The following is a 24378-nucleotide window of genomic DNA, read 5'->3' as shown; positions in this document are numbered from 1 at the left end:
AAGCTGTGCTCTCGGTGGATCCCACACAATTTGACTGAGGCTCAAAAGACGGATCGCGTCACTTGGTGCAATGCCATGCTTACCAGATTCAACGAAGGGGCGTCAAATTTGGTATGGGACATGGTAACTGGTGACGAAACATGGATTTATAGGTACGATCCCAAAACAAAGCAGCAATCGAGCGTATGGGTCTTTCGAGATGAGCCGAAACCAACAAAAGTGGCGCGCGTGCAAAGTGCGTGGACTCTAAGCGGACGATTCCTTCTTTTTTTTTTAATAAAACTGGACACGTGGCTAATGTTGCTTTGGAGAATCGTTGTACCGTGAACAGTGATTGGTACATGACCATTTGTTTCCCGGAAGTTATTGACAAACTCCGTAAATAAACCGTAAACGCCGTATCATCTTGAATATTTTTTTTTTAAATTTCATAAATTCGTCCAAGTCGAAACCGAACCCGCAACCTTTTCATAAACCGCCCATAGTACTAACCGCTGCGCCACCAAAGAGCACAAGCACACCCCGTAATATGAACGCGTCCACGCGCCGCAGGCCGACTCCGGTACCCCTCATAAGGTGGGGTACAGGACTCGTATTGAATAAAATTACAACGAAGAAGATTACTTGACAAGAACCAAACACATATTATTATTCGCATCTAAGTACACTTACAAGAGTCGGTTCATCCCCGAAGAAGAATGGCCTGTCGGCCAGCAAATTAGAGAGCACGCGCAGATCGTTCTTGCCGAACTCGATAATCTCGTCTTGGCTGTGAACGCCAATGCCGTGAGCCTTAGCTTTCTTAAGGCCCTGCAAAGCGAATAATCATCATATTAATCACTGAAAACAAGGAGTAAAGTTAACAAAATCCAATAAACAAATAAATAAATCTAAGACAATAAGATGTAAACAAGACCTTGCGTCCAGAGGTGAATTTGTAGCAGAAGTTGAGGATGGGGTTCGGCAGACGGGTGTTGAGGGCGTTCTGCAGGTTGACCTGGTATCCCTTGATTACGCTCTCGGGGTATTTGGCGCGCCACCACAATAATACCCACGATAGATGGTTCTCGATCATGGATATCATTGCGTGCGACACCACTCTGTGCTCGGGGCTGAGCGCTGAAAACCACATGCAAGTAATAATACACATGACGCGAAGTCACGTAGCGACCCACTTTGACTTATTTGGAATGCCTAGGGTGAATGTAAAACACTAGTCTGTTATCGCTGCTGACGAACAAATAAATACTAGCTGTCAAGCTCTAGCTTTGTTTCCCGCCGTGGTGTCAGCGCACATGCGCATATGCTTCTAGGATTCTAGAATTGTAGGTCGCCCGGGGAGCTCAAATTGTCGATATGCACTACCTAGATTACCTGCGCGGGGATTCGCAGAAATGCTGAGTGTTATTCAGGTCAACGCGTTAATTTACAGTAATATTAAAATAAAAATGGAGCCGAATATTCACGAAGTATATTGTTTTATGGATTGTATTTATAAAAACGTTATCAAAAACTTACTGAAAATGTTAGTGATTCCGACATTTATACCTCAGAAAAAAATATGTACAGCAAAAATTTTTAAAGAACAGCGTAACGGAACGTTAACATATGTAATTGCGGGCTAACACAAATGGCTAATTAGGTGATGACAGTCCAAACTCACCGGCATCGAGATCCTTGTTGAATTTCTCCGAAAGCTCCTTGATGATGAAGGCGCTGTCAGCAATCTCTTCCCCGTTGAGCTCAACAAATGGCAACTGTCCCTTCTTGGACCGAAACTTGGCGTGGTGTTCAACATTCTGTCAACGCAATAATAAATAAAAGTATTGTTTACAAACAGCGCGAAATCATGACTGTCAATCTTACGTCACGACAACATTACTTATTATTATAGACCACCGAATATCCCCGTGCAACCAACCAAACAAGACAAATAAGTAGGTTCCATTTCCCCCTTTTCTTAAACTATTGTATCAAATGGAATATACAGTGGAGGACGGAAAAAGGAGATGGATTATTATTATTACGCTTTGACGGAATGGACAGCGACGATATATGTATCTCGTCTTTCAATTGATGAGTGACCAATTCCAAATATGCAAACTAATTTCAGACTTGCGTTTGTGCAAATTAAGATTGGACTGCGTATACAACCCAATGTCACCGGATCTATCTACGTCATGATCGACCTAATAAGCGAGCTTTTAATATTAGCTGAACAAATAAATTCGCAGCAGCAGCATTCAACAAATGTATCAACTAAAAAAACTGTAAAAAATTTCAAAATTTCAATTAGATTAGCCCGCTATAACGAGTGAAGAATTTCGGAACCTTATTCATAACTTTCTGTGATATCTATCATAGTCTAATAAAATAAGATTCATTCTGCATGGCAACAACAGGTTGTCACAATCATAGACTTTGTAGCCAAAGGAGCGATTCAAGAGTAAATAAGAGGACAGGGAATGGGTAGCTATATGAACCGAAGGGGGAAAAGCCGGGTGTGGGGTCTCTGCCGACGCGGCGAGTAAGGGCGGCGCATGGCGACCGGGAGAGGACGCGGGCGCGGGCGGCGGCGGCTGAGTGGGGCGGCGTCCCGGCATGGTTTATCTGCCCGCGTAACCATGGCGACGGGCTACAGACGAGCGCTAGTTGGGAGCGGGGAGCAGCTGTATTGATTTCGGCTGGCGAGGTTCAGCGTCCGACCGCCCCCCTGTACCCTGCTTCCCTCTGCCTAGACCCTATCACGTGTGATATCTAATAATAACTGGTAACGAGACCTAGCCGCGTAAACTACAGTTGCAGCAAACAAACTTTAGGTACCTATATTAGTTCCTACTTCGACGGGCCGTATATTGATCCTGAAATGATTAACTTATTAGAACGGTTATTAAACGTAGCTTGTATGTACCAAGCAGAAATTAACCACAGAAAAGTTATTTACGAACCTTAAAATATATAATTAATAAATATATTATGAATAATACATAACTAAATTAAGATTACGAATATTAAATGTATAATAAATTTGGTAAATTTTATAATAGTATGTATTCACTAAATAAAATATACGAAGAATCAAGCCGCATCAAAACTCGAACAAAAATGTGTTCGTTATTTATAATTTTTAACTCTATGAACATGTAGCCTTCATAATACTATGTTTCTAATCAATAACCATGTCTATCTTGGACCATCTAGGTTCCAGGTGAAATCATAATTGATTTGATTTGCAGTAGCAAAGGCAGAAGAGAAATTTGCATTCCTTTGTTTTCTCAGTAGCCACAAAATTGTTTTGTAATTGTTCTCCTTTGACTCAGCTGAAGGAAATGGCACATAAATCGACATTCTATTGTTTATTATAAAAGTCAGTAGGTTAACGACAGAACTGAACAGTAAATTTAGGTAGTAGTTAAATATTTTATCCCTTATAATCTAAAGAAATCATTGCTTCAATAACAGTTTGGGTGTAATTTGTGGTTGTCTATGTGTGTGTCCATGGCACCCGTAACACAGGGTTTCCCTAGTGCGGGGCTATGTTGAGTGTGTGCGTTATTATTATTATTATTATTATAAATAAATAAATAAATAAATAAATTATTATTATTATTATAGTTGAAAATGGTCCTAATTGAGCACACGCGGTCCATTGATGACACGCATTTTAGACCACTGGGTCGCCGAGCTCGCTATAACAGGGCTCCGCCACTTGGATAAGCCAAATACAGACATGCTTACAGCAGCAGTTAGAGACAACAATAGCACTTAAGAAAAAAATTATGTTATGTGTAGTACATAATACAAATTCTCGTAAAACGATATATGTGTATAACAATGACAGGACGTTTATAAGTGCTCTAAAAAGTAAATTAAAAATAACCTTATTCAAAATTTGAATATTACTGCGTTATTTATACTTCGTTTCAATCCATTTTAAACAAAAGTAAACAAACAAGTCACTGACCCGACCACAGACGGTTTAGTGATGGCCAATTTTACTGCCAACTGCAAATCAATTAACTAGTTTAATGAATAGACTTGTTTAATTGAGTTATACTAGCGGTTTTCATTACATAACCTATAAAAGCATATTTAAAATTTGCGAAATCTTAATTTTAAATCCTCCTTCAAATCTCTGTTCAAATACTCGTTCGATTGCGATTAAAATTTTCGGTTTACTAATAGATTACAAAAACTTTAATTGAATGAACTGAATGTTATTTTTCCGTGCAGCACTACGCAACCTACTATTCATACATCCATAATTGAAAAATACCTCCACTTTTTGACTACCATTTTTCAACGATTTTACGACGTTATCATACGTCGGAAAACGTGATGAAATATCAAGTCAAAATCTTCGAAATATACGTGAAAGTGTTACTTATTCGATTCATTAAGTGATTACTTTAGAAATTCAACCAAACCATTTTGTTTACATTTCGTTTAAAAATGGAGTGGAACAGACTATACTAATCTACTGAAAACTTGTGTACAAATAAAAATTGCGAAACGAATGAACACTGAATAAAACTGACCTCATTTTTTCTAAACTTGGTGCTTGATAAACCTTCCATCATACGGAAATTCTATTATGAATCACAACATAGGAACTCTTTTCATTAAAACTGAGAGTTATAAAAGTAAATATATAACCAATAATATAAATTAAACTGGTTCCTACGGTGTGGAAAAAACGTTTTTATAGAAAAACATGTATTTTCTGAAAGTTAGCATTTCTTACAGAAGTTTAGTACATGATTTGGAAATACAGCTTTTTTCGTAGAATTGTAATTTTATTGTAATGTAAGCTTCATCAACTTTTGTTTATTTGCTAAGGTTCCGAGATTATTTTTAAATAACTCATTTTAACGCAGCTTAGTTAGTATTATAGTTAGCCTCAGTAGTTAGCTGCAACTCCATTTGTTTTTCGGAATCTTTATTACGATCCAAAATAAATTTGTATTCGTTTCGTTGTAATCTCTAGCTATTGCTACACGCACGCACCCCGTGATACTCACGTTACAATACCTCTCCTGCAAAAACTTGTTGAGCATGGGACATTCAAAGGTACACCACGCTACGTGATCACAGGTTTTAAAACACCCTTTTTGTAACTGCTGCCCTGTATTAATTCCCCGTCGTTACCCATTAAGTCGACTCGTAATCATGGGTGTTTTCATTTGCGCTAATTACTCAAATCAAGAGTCGTATTCAGGAACTCTACTCAATGCTCAAGTCAGGTTCTGAGTAGTTGATTTCAAGCACTGGAAATACGACCGTAATGGCAGGGACTTGAGTATGATTTCGAGTGCTTTAAACCATACTCAAATCCTGACTTGAGCATTGAGTAGAGTTCTAGAATACGACCCCAAGACTTCAATACTGATATCGTTGAATATTAAGTACATTTACTTCAGCGTTATGTTGTGTTGCGAACAGTGATGATAACATAATAGAAACAACAAACATACAAACCTTTCCAAAAATGACTCTACAACTCACTCGTTAAAGCCGGAACATTTACAAGCTGCTAATAAACAAACCGTTAACTAGAATGTAACCAACTTTACAAGGGCTATTTACCTCTACTTTACACTTAGATATCTATAGTTCACAAGAGATAGATGGACAGAGGTTCGTGACACCGCTGCATGAATAAGAATTTTATCTTAGTCATTCGTATGTGCATAGCAGTAGAGAACTATAAAATTCGACGGTAAATAGCATGTAGCACCTTTTAGTGGTTTATATCTATAGTTTATATCAGTTTGTTTCTCTTTCTTTCTGTAAGTTTATAAATTATCATTTTAAAAATGGATAAATATTACGCACCATATTTTACGGTACACATATTATTTTAGCTGAATTCACGGATATCCCAGACATCTCAATACATACAAACAAGTCATAAGGGGGGTGGCGGTGGTGAGGGGGAGGAGACGTATCTAGGCTATCCAGATATAACTTAGGCTCGGAGCGAGCTAAAGTCCCGGGCGGCGCGCACCCCAGCCGTGTGCGGCGGAGGGGTGCGCGCGGCGGGCGGGGGTTGGTCGATGGCCGGCCGGGCCCGGGCGGGGTCGCGCAGGCGCCTCCACCGCAGGTCGTAGCCCTCTCGGTTGCCGACCCTCGTCTAGGTGCCAACATATATCATTATGCATCCTAATACTTATACTTAAAATTGCAAATCTTTTCCCATACAAGAACCTCTAAATATAAATGAACTTCTGTCTTTGTAACAAGTGTTAATAACACTTGCAGAGACAGTCAGCGTTGTCGTCTACATTAGTCTAAAATTCCATTCTTATGCATTTGAAATGAAAAAATAGTATGGGCTGCAAATATTAAATTTTGTTTTATTGTTACAATTCACAAAACTAAGCAAAGCAAGGATTTCTACGACAACATTCGTGGCACATTTATGAATTCCAAAGCCCATAGGTACAAATACCACGCAGTTTTTCTTCTCGCCATTTAACGAGTATTCACTAAGCATATTACCACGGTGGGTTGAACAAATAACATTCATTGAATTGAAGTTAATTTTAACAATGTATGTTACTGTTAAATATCGTGTGTTAAGTGTAAACAAGGTAACATCACACAATGCATTACCGTTACTTAAACAGTAGCGTTCAGGGAAACGCTTAACCATTGTGTGGCTATTTTAGTGTTTCAGCTTATTTGTACAGCGTAACTACAACAATTCACTTGCACTAGCATTTTAAGGTGACGCTATATTCGCCCCAATCTCAATCCCGTCTCTGTAGATTGAAGGTTGAAGCAATCGCAAATGTTATCATGATTATTTGCGGTCAACAATTACATTATAATATCGACGAATGGACGAGAATATATTACGAGGTAGCACATTGCAATTGTCATTATACGCACAGTGTACACAGGGCGGTATCTGCAAACGATAAAGGTTTAACAACCTTGCAATGTGTACAGTCCTTGGACATAGTTAAATCGGAATACTTCCAAACTTGTTCACCTTCACTACAGAAGCTGGTTGAACCCTAGAACAAGCTAGTAAAAAAATACATAATCCCAATGACGCAAAATCCAAAATATTTAAGTGCATATAAATGCACCGTCACTAAATGGAACACACTAAAAAAATACAGAAAAATAAAGTAGTGCGAGTAGAACTAGCGCAACAGAGGCTTCTTACTTAAGCCATTATTATTTTTCAATCAATTGAGAAATGCGCGTAACCAAGTTCTATGAAGTAGTTCACGTCTTTACTAGTAATAGACGAGAAAAGCAGTCGTGACATACAAACGGACAAGCTGGCATCGAAATCTCATCATAAGGCAGCATATTCGATACAGCGGGGCGACATTTTGAACGTGCACGCTCCGCTACAGAACATAGTCTTGTATCGAAGTGTCTTCGTAACAGCATTTACATCATGCATTTGAGCTTCCTGTCCAGCAGGAGAAAGGAGGCCTTGAAGTGCCTGACATTCGTCCACTGAACGTATTTAAATGGGTTAAAGCGTTTTCAACAAAGCGTTTGATCGTTGGAGCGTTTTCGCGCTTCGACGAACATAATTATACAAGTGTGCTTCTATTCAGTACGTCAAGATTTGTGGTTATAAATATGGAATGGGAATATACGTTAATTCCAGGTACGTTCGGGTATGCTGATGTCAGCACAATTGTAGATAGGTACATACTTGACCAGTGCAAGGATCAGTGAAGAAGAAATCCAATCTTGTCGAGAGCGCATGGTTAGTCGTTTGGGTTTGAAACTTAAGGCAGTCAACGATTGGGGCGATGCCAATCTTGTCAAATTTAACGCTACTACTTTTTTTTTACGTGTTACTTTGGAAAGGATGCTTACTTCACACAGGTACAGCCCCATATCTTCGTACATTAGTATTGATTATAGTGACCCTCCTTACCGACCCTTAGGGTATACGAGAAGGGCACTATAACCTATGCGTGCACAGGAACCTTATAAGTTCGTTATTCTGACCCCAGATGAGCCAGTGTACGGGGTTGTCACAGATCTCTGTCAGTTGACATCATCCTGTTCTCGAAAGGCTAGTGCCTCGGGCATCATTCCCACCAGGACAGTTGCTTCAGCTATACCAAGCACTAGTCCGGTCACTTATGGGATGGCTCTGTTATACTTCAACTGGCGAGTTTAGATTTACTTGGAGAAGCGTGCCAAGAGACTTATAGGTGACTCCAGTATTTTCTTCGAAGCAAATACTGGATCCTAAAGTGGTGGTACGGAGAAACCATCTTCCCTGTTGAAATTAGGATGTTTTTTAATTTCAATGACACCTCACAGCATCCTGGGTAGATTACGGACTTCTTTTGCAAGCACCTGAGGTTTGTCAAACTTGATTGAATGTGTAGGTTTATCCAGGACATGCTCGCAGACTGTAGACTTGTTTACGCGACAGTGTTTGACATCAGCTATGTCTTTGACGCATGTACAAGTACTTCGCTTCGTTTGTCCAATATAAGAGAGACCGCATTCACAGTCAAGCTTGTAAATTCCTGCATCCTGTAAGGAGGTACAAAGGGAAAACCCGGGAAAATAGTTTCATTTTCGATGTGTAACAATCGCAAAAACCTAAGAAATCAAGTTATTATTTTGAAACAAAATAAAACAATATAAATTCCTAATTATAAGGGTCATTTTACAATAAAAGAAGATTCTCACTCCAGCTTTATTAAGCCAAAACGCCTAACGCCCTTAAAAAAAATTTTAAAAAAAATTGAACGTCTGTCCAAGAATGGAGTGATCGTTAAAGTTGATAATTCTGAACAGGGTACACACATTGTACCGATCGTAAAACCCAATGGATCTATCAGACTACTTATGTGCAGACTACAAGGTCACATTACCTTACCTTATTTAGGTAATTACGGACGAAAAATATCAATAATACTCGATTCATCATCATCATCGTCAAATAAATATCGATTCATGTAGAAGACATATTTAGCGAAAGTGCAATGATGCAAACTAGTAGTACACATAATGGCACTTGCACAAAGTGAACCGTCTTATGTTCGGAGTCAAGGTTGCCTCACATTTATGGCAAAAGTTTATGGACCGTATACTATAAGTATACTCGGTACAAAATGTTTCTTTGATGACATAATTATAAAAGGCACAAAATCAGAACAATAAAATTATAGGAGAGGTTGAGCCTTGTCTTCGAAAAATTACAACAAAACAATTTGAAACTAAATAAGAACAAATATCAATAAATATTTGTAAATATCCAGACGTGTATTTTAATACAACGAACATTTATATAGATCGTATGCACTTCGATCGATCGATCAATTCATAAAAATCGAATCGTAATGTGCTTTCTTAGTAACAGGATTGCAAAGTAGATATTGTGTGGAGTTACCTCTTTTTCGTCTAAAAAAGAATTTTTAAATCGAAGTTTGTAATAAGTATGGAATCATATTTTCACTTTGGGTGAAAATCCGGTTAAAATCCGAGAAGGATAATTGGGTTTTTACACACTGCCCATCTCTGGTCCCGCTCTAGCGAAAACTAGTTAGCTGCATACTGCACGCAACAATGCACACTCAATGTAAACCTTGAACGCACCGCTGCATGCCCGTTGCGAATTTGCGGTCTAAGGGTTCTCCTTTTACTGTTTAGATGCGCAAACGCACAATTGATCTTTTTTATTAAATTCGCGCTTTCTTATGACTGTGTATTTGATGTGTAGACAATAACAATAAAAAAATGGTCCGTTCACAAAAAAAATGTTACACTTTTCCGAGAACGCCTGTGCTCTTTAACAGTATAATAAAAACTTTGTTGGCTAATGAGTTGTAACAAAGTAACGCAGTTCTATATTCCATATTATTGCATATACATATTTATATATAGTATATAATGATTCATAATCTTGACAATCCCAACCGAAATTAAAAGATTTGTTACCATATACCATATCGGCATATGGTATATGGTAACAAATCTTTTAATTTAACCACAGCGTAAAGTTGAAATTAGGATCAAATATTTTTACGAGGCGTTGTATAAAGCATAAGTCTGTTTATTTAAAATCTTTGAAATGCAGAGGCGAAACGAAGAAAACTTATATTGTGAAGGTAGAGATAGCTCACTCAGTACTTTATAGTGACATTAATATAATCTGATTGGGACAATTTGATCGTTTTAAAATTTTATTTAATGTACATAATAGCAAATCGTTCAAGTTAAATATACAAATGCGATCATGATATCGTATCGTACTAGGGATTGTACATACGAGTATCGATACGTATTACAAACATTTACGATCGTGTATAAACTCTGTGGAATGTTAACTGACACCTAAGAGTCTTCGATACTTGTTCGTATTTCTATAATTAGCTACTCTAATGTGGTTATGGTTCAGAGTAATATTTGCCACTTGTAATCTTTTAGATGACTCACTTGCCAGAGCGTGTAGGCTGATTATGAATAAATAGTTTTATATTGTGGGTAACTGGAATCCGAAGTATTGAATAAATTAGTTACGGCGATGTTTGTTTGCCTAGAGCCTAAATATCTCCTTGTACTCATGGAGATGTTTCAGCTGCAGCTGGCTGCGAACGGCGCAATAACTCCTAAGTCGAGAAAGTGCAGTCGGCATACCGTGGCCGCATGATTTCATAGCTCACTGGCTGACTCGCTGCTGCGGTTTCTCAATCTCGTTGCATGCGCTCAAGTAAATATTGTGTGCATTAATTACATGTTTGTAAAAAAAAAAAAAAAAAACTTTATTTATATTTCTCCCAAACACCGTTAGTATATTATAAAAATTCTAAGCATTGTAATGTGATTTACTTAAGTTGTATTCTTCCAATTTCCAGCCTCTTGTTCTTCGTCAAAATTTAGTATTCATAAATGTTTTGATATTATGTTTAATTGGTTTCCCAACACTCGGTTAATAAATAAATCGCAATAAAAATGGGTCGCCAAATATAGAGAAGTTACGTTACATTTCAAGTCGAGGTGATGTTGCGATATCTTTAGACAGCTAGTTATTATAAAGAAACGCCTGCGCCGAATACGAATCAGTGGCTTTGCGAAGTACTTATTAAGCAACTCGACGCGCACTTCCGCCGTGAGCAGCCCGCTTTAACGGGCGGGTGCAAGCACTCGCATTCCACCACCAAATACGTCCATCGAAACAGCGATCCCATTTGGCATAATAAACGCATTGTTACCGGTGCTTCATCGAGACAGCGAAATCAATTGCATTCGACGCAACGCGTTACTTTATTAGCATTCAAATACCGCCCCAAGTAAACAATGGGTACCTTTTATCAACAGTATGCACATTAGTGACTACTTCAAAAATGTAACATCCATTATGGGTTATAAGAGCAAAATAAAAACATAAAAAATATAAAAACAAAATATAGTTACCCGTTATGAAAGTTTGTTTTACATATTTAAGAGTAACGTAGCTAAACTAAGAACTCTTGTAGTTATGTCTTTTCTGACCGACTTGTGTCTGCCCGTTTGTATCATTGCTCTTTTATTCGCTTTATGTGCCTATTGTAAAGAAACTCGATGCGCAGACGTATAAACGATACCAATAAAGTTGAAACAGGATGTGATTAAGTCGAAATACGTCTACTGAACCCTATTACGGGAGCATTTGACTTTATTTTTGCAGGTTTTACAACTTAAGGTAACACTTAAAACGACTTCACTCCTCAATTTTCGTTAATAGTCCAATGAATGATGCATCTCATGTGGAACGTTTAGTTAGTAGTATACTAACGTCGAAATCCTCCAGTGGAGATAGGAAAAACCGGTTTGCAATAATAAAAGAAACAAAAACTTTTGAACCGCGTGTCATCTCCAAAATGTCCCGTCTCCGCCCTCACCCTTCCTCGTCCTCTAATCTAGTTTTTTCTTGATTACAACGCAACTAAGAAACAATTGACCTAGAAGTAGTATAGTACCTACGCTAAACAGAGTTTATTTCAACATGATTTTACATGTTTTATCAAAATTAATATTAAATTTAAAACAAAGATTAGGTATATTAGTAATTAATACGAAAAGTTTGTAAGTTTTTAATTAAAATAAATCTGCTACAATAATAGCTTAGGGGCCATAAATTGTCTTCGACGGGTCATTACAAACAATGGACGCAGCATCGCGTGACAAGGAGGCACTAGGTGAATGCCTAGTTTGGGCTAGCCACTCCACCTTACTATATACACGGAGGAAAGCAACTAATTACCATTTAACACCAAAACGTTACGTTATCAAAAGTAAAGAGACTAATCTTTTCAGGCAGCGCGAACACGTTAGGCATGTGAACATATTATTGTCTTATCGGCCATAACGAGTGCGCGGGTTTACAGATGATATACATTTCGTAGCATGATGTTCATACAATATAATGCACGTGAAAATAAAACTTGCTCAATAATTTATTATATTGTCTAAGATATACAATATAGTGCAACATTTTGAAACTTTTTTAGTAAATTACGTGGTTTCGAGCCCATGCAATATCGCATCTTAAGGGGAAACATACAAACCATGACCTTAAATATCTAGATCGTGGCGACATTATTGGTTTTTAGTTTATTAGATATTTCTGATAGAGCTTTAATATAGCTAGATGTTATGTGAAACAGGATCATATTCATAACCTCCCCTTAACCTGTTCAACGACTTAAACATGGTACAAATGCGTCAAATTTCTCACACATTATTACAACTGGACTCCTACTCTTTTTCTTTACGTAACAACCCTGCGAAGGCAGGGAGCAATGTTATTGATGTCAAATTTAAAGGCGATAAAGTTCGCAATTTTTTAACTTTTTTTTTTTTTTCATTTTAAACACAAAAAAGGATAAAACAAATATCTTCTGCAGAGTACACGGCGAAGTGACAAAGCAAAGCGTAATCACTGCTCCCGCTCCGCTCCTCGCTGCTCTCTGACCAAGAAGCGACTAGCACCTAAATCAAATCATAAATTGATTGGAAATCAGAGCTTACTGTCTTTGTTACTTTTAAGTACCGACTGCCAACAAACAGCTCCGGTTCTAAGCATAAATCTGTTAACAACCAATCACGAAACATGGATAAATGCAATTTCTATTTACTGCTCTCGCTCGGGACTTTCATTGCAGATACTGCAACCAACGAGGCGAAAGTGTGTCGCTTTTACACAGTGTTTATTTCACCGCACAAACGTTTTATGAAACCAAGAACCACAAACTCCATAAAGTTCCACTGAAATAGCTATTTAACACTTGCGGATAGGTTTTTAAACACTTGAAATTGAATTGAACACGTAAGGAAAAAATTAAACTTGAAAAAAACGGAACATAAGACGTTCAATTACGTATTAGCGTAGATACAACACATGACTAGGGATGGCGCTTCCGTAGCTACTCATTTGCACGTGGTTAAGAAACACATTTTCATGTGTCACATTTATATGTAGGTATAGGTACTTATTGCAAACTTGGGCGTCACTTTGGGTAAAAACCCGGGCGGATTGTTTGGGTTTTAACCCACTGCCCATCTCTGGCTACAACATTCCGAGTTTGGTGACCATTGACTTACAAGTCAATGTTGGTGACTCACATTTTTAAAAGAATAATGCACCATATATTTATATCATAGAAAGTTGTGTCACATAGAGGAATAAAAAAATCGAGTGTTTTATTGTGAGTTTGAGTATTCCTATTTTTTTTCCATCCTCTAAGGTTTTGGGTGTAAGAATGCTTCAGCAAAAATTATTTCAAATACCCATTGCGGAGGGTCAGCTTGCAATTATCCGTTTTTGTAATACTGCTAGGCAAAGGCAACTTTAGTTAACATCAAGCGTTTTATTTCAATTAACTTATCTATGCATACTGAAAACGTCCAATACAAATTGTCATGTCGTCTTTAAGTATAGATACTCTTGTTTATTTTGTTGTAGTAATTAATGTCTGTCTCGGCGTGAGCGCGATGAAGTTCGTGTCGACATAACGATGGTAACACTACGAGTCGAATAACGATAGTAACACTACATAGAATTAGACCGAAAAAGAAGATGTTTAATTGCTTGTCTCTAAATATGCACATTTATATTTGAATATTAGTGTTATTGTTGTTGAAGATTTGTTTTTAAATAATTCGAGACGTTGATTGATCTCCTTTGGCGCTGTGATATAACGTCTTTTTTTAGTTTTTTGACAGTTTTGAAGAATTATTTGGGTGACAATAAAAAATATCCGAAAAACCAAGGAACCGGTTAACCGAAAATTAAAAACCGAAAGGTATTAATCAGAGGAATTTAAATGTATATGCCTAGTAAATAGAATTCAGATTCGCCATTATGTACGTGAAAGCGTGGTAACTGGGCGGTCGCCGCGCGGCGGCCGCGCAATAACTTTCACGTCGTCGTGTAACTGGGCGCTTAGGTTTTCATTAACAGGTCAGGTTTTTATTTCTGAAATAGCCTGTGGGTCAAAAAAAAACATTGTCTCGTTAACACCAAATTTTAGCTTGCTAAACATTCGGAAAATTTACTGAATCTAGCGACTAAGTTGCTAAAAGGCAACCTGTCCAGGAAGGAAAAAATCAAACTACAAAAACTTTTTTAAAGTTGTTGCTATACTGCTGTCGCCGCACTTCTGTCGCCGCTCGCTACTCAAAGGTATACATCTTGTGGATTGCGCTGTTGCTTCACTGTAGTCGGATACCTGGGTTCCTAGCATTTATTTAACGTTTATTTATCATTATGAATGAATCACGATACGATGATATTGAGTTACGAATTTACGTCTAAATAGTTTTAAGGCAAAACCGAAATACTCGGGTTTTCCTCAGCTGAAAACGAGTTCCAAAATAGACGGTTACTTGGTATTTCGGTTAACCGAGTTTTGCACGCCTAGGTGTAATCGATGTCGATGTGCTGCAACTTCCAGAGCGCTCGTCTTCTTCATTGTCCTTATGACCCTCGTGGAAACATTTGCGCCACTTGTAAGCACTTGTTTTACTTAAGCAATGAACATTCGCGAATAGGAACATTTAATTTATTTATTGATTAATTTCCAATGTTGCAGCACTTTATTCCAATCCAAAGGCAAAATGCAAATTCTTTATTCCATTTTGAGAATAGATCAAAAATCGTCGATCACATATCACATAACCTTTTCAACTGCCAGCAACTAAGTAAGCTTTCAATAAGCCTGCTCTTGCCTACGTACGTTAGGGGCATGTGCACCAATATATATAAGAAAAAAAAAATTGACGATTGCAATTAGATCACACCTCCTATATTAAACCTTCCATAGTTCATAATAATGCTTGGTTCGTATGATATTATGTAAATTCTTCTTATGAACGAATTAGTTTAGAGTTATAAATTACTACCTACCTACCTACCTTCCCGAGCAGTAATTAATCAATCGTTGATCAATACGAATACGTGTGTACATATACGAGTACAATGTTAAACAAAGAAGGCAAGCTTACGCACATTTTGTATAGCTTCGGTTTATGTAATGCGCAATTGAATCAAACATTCCTTACGTAGCTAATGTATGCACGGGCGTTCGAGACATCCACACTAACAAGCCGGTTAATACGATATTGCTCTGTCAGACTTCTTTTCGTTCTGTAATAAAAGCGGACGCATGTCGTATCCACATTCATAATAGGGATATAATCAGAAGGTGGCACTTCGTGCGCTTGTTGAGAAGCAAGGCCCCCAAGCTTGTAGCGAATACGTTCGTTCATATTTCGCGCACTATTATTTATCGACGTTTGCGCATGAGACCAGGCCATATTATAGAATTCATGGTAATCATTATAATATCATGGTACATGCTAGGTATATCAATTATTATAAATTCTGTAATAATGCATCTGCAATATGAACCTTTACAGATATAGCTAACCATTGAAATTCTTATTTCACGTGTTCATTTGAATGTAAGTAACGTATTGCGGCGAGAAAATGTATACTATAGTCCATTTCACATAGGATAGGTACTGTGACATTTCATATATTTACGTTGTATGCATACTGTTTTTAACTTATCTCTCAATCAGGTTACAAAAAGGAATTGTAAAAAAGGATGGCGAAAGCTGCCGCAATAACGATGAAGAGCCATTCATGGACTTTGCTAGTATAATTTTGCGTTTTAGTTTATGCCTAGTTATCAATATATTTTTAGATGTTCGGAATAAAGAAATTGTTAAACATATTTTAGAATAGATGCAAAAACACAACGCAATTGATTCAGTTCTTGCACGTACGTTTCATTTTAAGCATGATTGAATGTTTACCTACCTGAAGTAAAAGTTATTTTATAGTACACACATGAAACACTTAGGCTCAACTCACATTGGCGCAGAGTCGAAGCGTCGCGACGCGTCATGTTTTTCGCCTGTAGCATATTCATCTATATTTTCCCATTGTTAAGATACAAATTTGTGTTTTGCAAATACGGAATCGAGCTGCTTCGCGCGTCGACTCGCGTCACTTGGGCGCCGTGAGGCGTCGGACGCCGACCAAACTGTGATCCTGGCGCACTAATGCGAGTGTCGTCGCGCGTCGCCAGGCGGTGTAGTTGAAAAACAGGACGCGACGCGACGGTTCTACTCTGCGCCAGTGTGAGTTGAGCCTAAAGCTATAAAATATCTAATGAAATAATCAATTGACCAGTAATGACATAAAGCAAAAAATATAATATAATATGACAAAATTATTAACGCAATATTTAAATAAGAGATAATTAAAGTTGCAAAGGTTTTCGTTTGCGTTTCGACAAGAGACCTCTTGCCAATGTCAATGTCAGATTGATATTGAGAACAGTGCTACTATTTGTGGCAGATTCCTGCCATTTGGGCAGCTTTCATTTTTATTCATTTCATTGCTGCAGAACATGATAAGTTACATTAAATGTGGCAGAGTCTGGCAGATTTAGGAATATTCGGCAAGTTCTTTATTATTTTTGGGAACAAACTGATTTGTTGTTTTCTGCTACTACGAACAAACATCTGAACCGAAATACAGGACAGTGTTATAAATATAACCTAGGTATATCAACTTTATAACCCCAGCTTCTACAGGCTGTACTCAATTAGCATTTTTGATGCTTTGATAATGAATCACAGGTTTTTTTATTATTATAGTTGATTAATAATATAATTGATGGGTTTCTTTAATGCACGTCGTCAAAAACACTGGATCACAAAATACGCGGGATGTCGCCATCCTTCTTTGTTATAATAGACCAAAAACAAAAGATATTTGTGGCAGTTGTAATTTTAAGTAAAAATTACAGTATATTAAGTAGATACAAAATGAAATTATAAAGATAAAAACAAATTACCCCAACTACTTGATGCGTACAACGGAATATTTATAGATATTTACACCATAGAAGCGATAAATCGGATCGGCTATCGTGCATCTCGCATCAATACGAGTGCATACATCTTGTATGCGCTTCGTTTTTATTTTTTGAGATTTGCTTGGTGTTTTTGGAGTAATTGTTCAAAATTCGTTTCGTTGCTGATGGTTTTTTGCTTTATTGTTCACTTCTTGTTCAGTTATTTTTGATTTCTTTATTTATTGTGTAGTTTTTTTGGCAATTTAATAACATACTAAATGAATCCTTTTTATTTTGTTTATTATTTATTCTTCAATTATTATAAATTTTAAATCGATTCTCTCTTCCTTACAAATCATCTTGATAAAATTTTAAAATCGATTTTTTTCGTTCTATTATTACTTAATTATTACATCTCTAGAAACTTCAAATCTCAAAAGTCACCGTTGCTATGTGAAATGAACTAAATATGTATACATGAAAATGTATAAATGTATTCGAAAGTTAAGAATTACTGAATTGTTTCAATTGTGAATTACTTCAAAGGGTTCGGATAGCGAAACACACATGTTTCAATAACGGTATAAAAACAATTTTATTACAACTAGTTATTGATAGAAAATTAAACAAATTTTTGTACCCTTTACAAGTATTACAGGACCTGTAAAGCCATTACAGCCCTTTACAGGTCCTGTAATACTAAAACGTCGGTTTATTTGAAAAAATATTTATATGAACGATTCACGAAAAACATAATTTCATTTAATTTCCCGTGTGTAACAATCGCGAAAACCTAAGAAGTCAATTATTGGTTACTGATTGTCAAAAAGTGTACATAACAATTTAACAAAACATTTTAAAATACTAATTAATAACTCTACCGAGATCGCTAGGCGCTAGCTTACCAGCCGTAATATTACAGCTATTGAATAGCAGATTAAGTAACAAAAAATACAACACTATCATTATGAACCTTATAATAGTTACATTCGAACAAGGTACGTTAAATAGTTGTGTACTCTGTCTATAACATGCCCACTGGCTAGTGAAGTAGTTTAAAATGTGTAACAGCGCGAGTTATCTTGGAAATTAATGATCGTGGGCCTCTATTAAACTACCGCGCACTGAAGCTTAGGGTCGTCGACCGTCATGAGCACTTGCTACATCGCGCCTTATCTACTTTATCTAGGTAATCTGACTTGACCGGCCGCATCTACGACCAACGTTAAGATTCTTCTAAACAACACCGCATAGTCTTCTAAACCACACATGGATACTAGACACTTTAAGCAAGCTCAAGTTTGTGGTTCAAATCCTTATTACATGACCAAGTCAAACTTATTTCAGAGTTCTTAGAGTTCTCTTTGTAGCTCTCACGGCTACAAAGTGTGGTGCTTCCTGTGTTTGTCATGGAAGCAAGATCTGTATTACTCAACCCTTTGATGTAGCAATATTCTGCGTAATGGCAGTCGTGCACTGGGTGTACCCTTTTTGTGTTAATTTGCGACTACGTCCCTTGAAGTAACATCTTTACGCCGGGGTGAACGCGTTAGTCACAGCTGAAAGGGATTTATGGAGCACCGTTCTGGGGCAGGTACCATTCAATTTGAAGGAAGCGCAACCGTCACTTTCATCAACTATAATAATAATGATTAAATCAGAAAATAAAACTTATAAAGACTGAATTATGCTCAAAGTATGTAATCAAAATGTTTGTTATAATTAGCAAGCTATCTAGAGACGAGAACTGCTATTATTAACAAATTAACATTGCTGTTGTTAACAAATTTTATTTGTTGTACTATAACCAACAAATTAACTTTGCTTTCACGCATCCAAGATTTTATCAGGAGCGGCATTAAGCCCTGAGTAGAGCGGTAACAGTGTTACTGCGAGCGTTTTAGTTTTATTGTAGTGTAGTTGATGGCGAGTAGTGTGCACAAAGTTAATACAGAGGGCAATGGCCGCGGGCGGATACGTCCTACACCCTCACTCGGCCAACTCGATGGCCCGCACAACACAACGTGTGCCCACAAAGTCTATGCCTACGGGTAGGGTACTCAACAGCTACTCATTAAATGGAATGATTGCCCACTGTGCACCATCTGACAAGATTCGTGTAGTACCTACATAATAAATTATCTTTTGAGAACAACCGAAAAAAACAGCTATATACTGCGGCTAAATTATGAAGACCAAAATTACTTCGTAATAATAAAATATACACATAATAAGTAAAATTAAAATGTCAGTCGTGAAGATTGTAGTTCTATAAGAGACTGTTTTTTCTTACCTCTGCCCCCTAAACGCCCGCTCCCCTACCACCACTCCCCCTCCCATTTTCACCGCAAACCACATTACGTCATCCCAAATTCCTTTGAAAAATAAATTGAATGAACAAAGAAGAATAAGCGTTTAAATATAACAAGTATCAACGAGATACACTTGCTCTTTAAATAGTAACAGCACAAAAGTATAAAAAAATACTAAGTTTTCTCGAAGTACCTAGGTGATACTACTGAGTTATCGTAATATTGTAATTATATTGCTGAGTTGATAACCTAAAATATTTAAATGTTGATGATATAAGAACCACCGAGATACTTCTGAAGGGCAAAACGACTGATCGATATATCATCAAGGCGATATAACAGAGGTACCTATCAGTACACTTGCACTTAACACCGTATTCAAACCACGCCCGTAATTAACACATATTAATTACTCATTCTTCCTTGAAATGTTAATGAGAAGAGCTTTGTTGCTTATGTATTATTTGCGTAATGTTATACAGCAGATCACCGGGCGGTGAAGACAGTAGTTATGCTCAATGGACCGCATTGTATAACCGTTGTAGGAAAGTCGTTGTTAGGACTTGTTAGCTCGACATCGATCACGTAGTCCTCGTTTAGTTAACGCATCCCGCGCATTCCGATATATGAAATAATGTATCTATATGATACATAAGAATCAACATTTGGTAACAAGTATGCTGACGCTATGTATACAGTAGGTACTCAAAATTAGTGCGTCTAACTATTGATTCTTAAAATTCTCATCCAGCGTGCTGATTTTAATTCAAATCGGAATCGAACCGATTGGGTAATCTCGAAATCAGATGAGTTTCCGAACGAGAAGATGAACCTGATTCCTACTATATCTTTCTAATCTGTGAGTGAAATCAACTATTGTTCCAATTTGAAATGTCAAGTTTCCGATCGGCCAGTTGTGAATCGCAATTATGCGCCTCGACTCGGAAGAGACGCAGTTTCCGATCGGGAGAGGCAATCAAAATCAAGCTGCAGGAACAGAGTATTAGGCATATGGAAATACAACTATACCTTCCTTTTATTGAACTTGTTTCTTTCCATGTACCTATGTAGTAACTTTTTAATATTTGTCGAGAGACGGTAAATTTCAATGTTAATATTATATCAACTCTCATCCCTTGTACCATTGTTAAAAGTACAAAAAAAGACATTATTGAGACCAAGGGAACGAAGTATACAAATATTTAAAGTTGAGCCGTATTAAAGTTATTTGCACTACGCATGTTTAAAATACATCATAATCACGGCCATTGACGGCGAAGCTGCTGGGCCAACACCAATAGTAAACTAACCTTTAAGTTGTAAATAAATTATCGACATACTACAAATAAACTCAGACAACAAGCTAGTATGTTAGTTCCAGGTACCTACCTCGCACATAAAATGGTACGCAATAATTGCTAGGTAGGAAAACTTTCCATAGATATATTTTATTAACAGTCCTTTGTTATAGATATGTATATAAAGACTAGTATAACTAACTAGAGAATTCAAATTTCAAATAATAACTTATTAAGGATAGTTTTCAATTAACAAAAAGTACTCCTGTACTTTAATCAGTCAATGATTATTATTTTGATTGATGATGAAAATTTCATAAACCATATCTTAAAGGGGGCTGCTTTTTGGTTCTGAATCAAAATTCTATTGTCTATGGTACCCACCACTGAGCTAAAAATTTCATGAAAGTTATATATATTCATGAACTATAATGCGTTTCAAAAAAAGAACGTCGAATTTTTGCTAATTACAATATCTATTAAGACACTACTTGACGCTACTGGCTCATGATTGGTTAAATTGGCGTAAGAATCTGGCAACCGAGCAATAAAAAATATTGATTAAAATACCTACAAGCAGTACTGAGACAGTTCTATTCTCTCTTTGGTTTTTTTATTTAGTAGCGTTTGTTTGGTTTTTGTCAAATATATGAAGAGGATGGATGGTGGAAAATTTATCTACCTGATTAAATTTTTTTTTTTAATTGCATTTATTGTCATGGATTGTTAGCAAAATAAACATTAAATATTGGTTCTGTTTCATTATTTTATTTACTTGTACAAAAAGTATTGTATGCAATCATAATATAATTAGGTCTTTGAGGGTCGTATTCCAGAACTCTACTCAATGCTCAAGTCAGGATTTGAGTATGGTTTAAAGCACTTGATATCATACTCAAGTCCCTGCCATTAGGGTCATATTTCCAGTGCTTGTGTTGCCAGCGCAATCCTGACATGAGCATTGAATAGAGTTCTAGAATACGATATCTAATCTAATCTCATATCTACGAGGTTTTACCGAGTGACCTAAGTAAATACTCATGGTCCTCGACTTTAAAAATCCTACTTTAAAAGTCATGGGTATATCTGTAACTTTTTCATTGAAAATTATGCACTTTTTCTTTGAAGTGGAATAAAAATGAAATGCAAGTACTTAGTAATTTATTATAGGCATTTGTGTGGACAAAAAAATATTTTAGTGTCTTTTTTTAATAAAAGACATCTAACTTGCCTGCCAGTTCCCATCACAAATGTAAAAATAGACAAAAAGTATTTTTTTATTATGAACCTACAAAAGTTAAAACAACATGACTTACACAATTCTCTTAAAATAGATATATTCGTGTATACAGACAAAAAATTTGAAATATTAAGTCCATCAAGATACACAGAGACAATCAAACCTATTTTTAAGTAAAAAACAGGTCTTACTATAGTCTAAGTAAAATAAAAACACAGAAAATCATAAAAAATATTCGAAAACATTAAATCTATGAAGATAAGGCACAGAAACAACCAAAACTATTTTTTAAAATACCAATAAACAAAGTTAAATAACACAGAATTTCAATTTTATTTATGAAATTAACTTAGAGTGTTGTTAGCCTTTTCCTAAAATTAAAATCAAGATTTCATTATGGCATTTCTTCAAATATAGCAAAATTAATAAACACATAATTCATTTTATTTGGGACAGCTTTGGTAGACACAGATTGTTTTACAATTATATTAATAAGTAAATAAAAATTAAGTTTCGTGACAAATGTTTCGAGATAGAGATAATTTGTTCATACCTTTGTTCCAGATAGGAATATATTGAATAAATACCAACTAATAAATGCTGAAATTATTACTGAAAATGTAGCTACATGTCTATTGCATTGGACATTTTTATACGTTGGCAAGAGTCTTGTCGGAATTCGTGATTATAGCCGTAATACGTATGTACATTGTCATTTTTCAGACGGAAGGTGACAAAATATACAAAAAAATAGGTAGGTTTATCTACATTTTGCAATGAACTGCATAGCAAAACATTATGGACATAGTTAGGCACTTTCGACTAAGGAAAACAAAGAAATGTCGAACAAAAAGGGATACATACAGTATTTTAAAACAAAATGTGGTTAATAATGAGAACCATGCAAAAAATACCAGGACCATAGGTAAAGACGTTTCTGTACAAGAATCTAATGAATAAGTGTAGGTAGGTAGGTACGTATATCATTCGCATGAAAGCAAATTCGCGACAGCCCGGTCTTATCCCTGCAGAACGCTTGAATAATCCCGTTTTATGAATAAAACCCTTCATATAAATTGGTCATTTTACTTGTAGACTACCAAATATTGAAAATTATATACGAGTTTGGAACATAATAGCACAGCCAATGTTAAAATAAAAAGATGGTACTTTAAAGTAAAAATTGATACGTTGAACCAAAAAGTGTACAGAATAAACACGCCAGGCTACGAATTAGTTGATAACAAATGCAAAAGTATGGAATTGAATTAATTTCTAGCACATACCTCGTACTTGATGCCAGCTAGACGAAGCCAGGTTTCAACTTTCAAGCAGTACGGTGAAGTCGAAGGCAACAAAGGCGTTCGTGAAAATTGATACAAGTACACGACGTCTTTCTCGAAATTTGCCTTGTGAACAGTAGGTTTTGGCGGCGTCGGTTCTGACTTTTTGCCCTCGGCTTTCTCTTCAGCTTTTTCTCCAGACGCCGGTGGCTCTTCCTTGGTTTGACCATTGTCTACTGGTGCGTCCTCCTTCAGTTCTTTCTCCTTTTCTGTTTCCGGAACGTTGTTTGTTACTTCAGTAGCCATTTTTGACGCACAATATCACGCACAGTTTCAGTCACACAACGCCCGCAAGAAAAAGCTCTACAAAATTAGTTCACAGCCGTTAAGCCAGGGAGCGTTGCAAAGCTACAAAATATCTTGACGACACCGACACCGCTACACTGCACGCAGTCGAATGGGCAACTGGTTGCCAAGCAACGCGATTGAATTAGGGCCGTGACTACAAAATGGCGCCTATCCACGAGCTTTGTGATAAATATAGATACTATTTTTCATTTTCACTAACTACTAGCTACGAAATTAACACAAATATCTTAAAATAATTGACATTACATTTTAAAAACAATAAATGTTGATAGTTCATTGAAAAAATATGGTTTAAAAATATGATCATATCTTTACTTAAAACCGCGGCAATTTTAAGCCCTCGGAACTTTTTGCATCTGTTTTCATTAATAGATTTTCGAAAATTTGTAGCAACACTCGGCAATGGAACACGCTTCAATCTGAAAAAAATGCACCCTGCACTTTTATTGCATCGATCGTTAGGGTTAATTATGAGAATAAAATCTCTCTCAGATTATTGGTTAATTAAATGAAAAAAAAAACATGAAA

At 36.5% G+C, this 24378-nt stretch overlaps 1 protein-coding gene across 1 annotated transcript in view; it reads right to left on the bottom strand.

Moving 5' to 3' along the window:
• The window catches only part of LOC113233832 (failed axon connections), a 29578-nt gene extending 5634 nt beyond the window's left edge, over positions 1-23944 (bottom strand). The window contains exons 1-4 of the mRNA XM_026469083.1: positions 23485-23944; positions 1664-1799; positions 917-1119; positions 673-810 (exon numbers count right to left, since the gene is read on the bottom strand). Coding sequence (XP_026324868.1) covers positions 673-810; positions 917-1119; positions 1664-1799; positions 23485-23787 — 780 coding nt within the window. The 5' untranslated portion in view covers positions 23788-23944. The remainder of the gene's footprint in view (positions 1-672; positions 811-916; positions 1120-1663; positions 1800-23484) is intronic.
• Positions 23945-24378: the final 434 nt, after the last annotated feature.

This window comes from Hyposmocoma kahamanoa, unplaced genomic scaffold (assembly GCF_003589595.1).
Source record: "Hyposmocoma kahamanoa isolate Upper Pololo Valley unplaced genomic scaffold, ASM358959v1 100021, whole genome shotgun sequence".
Taxonomy (NCBI): domain Eukaryota; kingdom Metazoa; phylum Arthropoda; class Insecta; order Lepidoptera; family Cosmopterigidae; genus Hyposmocoma; species Hyposmocoma kahamanoa.
The sequence above is the reverse complement of the archived record's forward strand: the minus strand, read 5'-3'. Positions and strand labels throughout refer to the sequence as shown.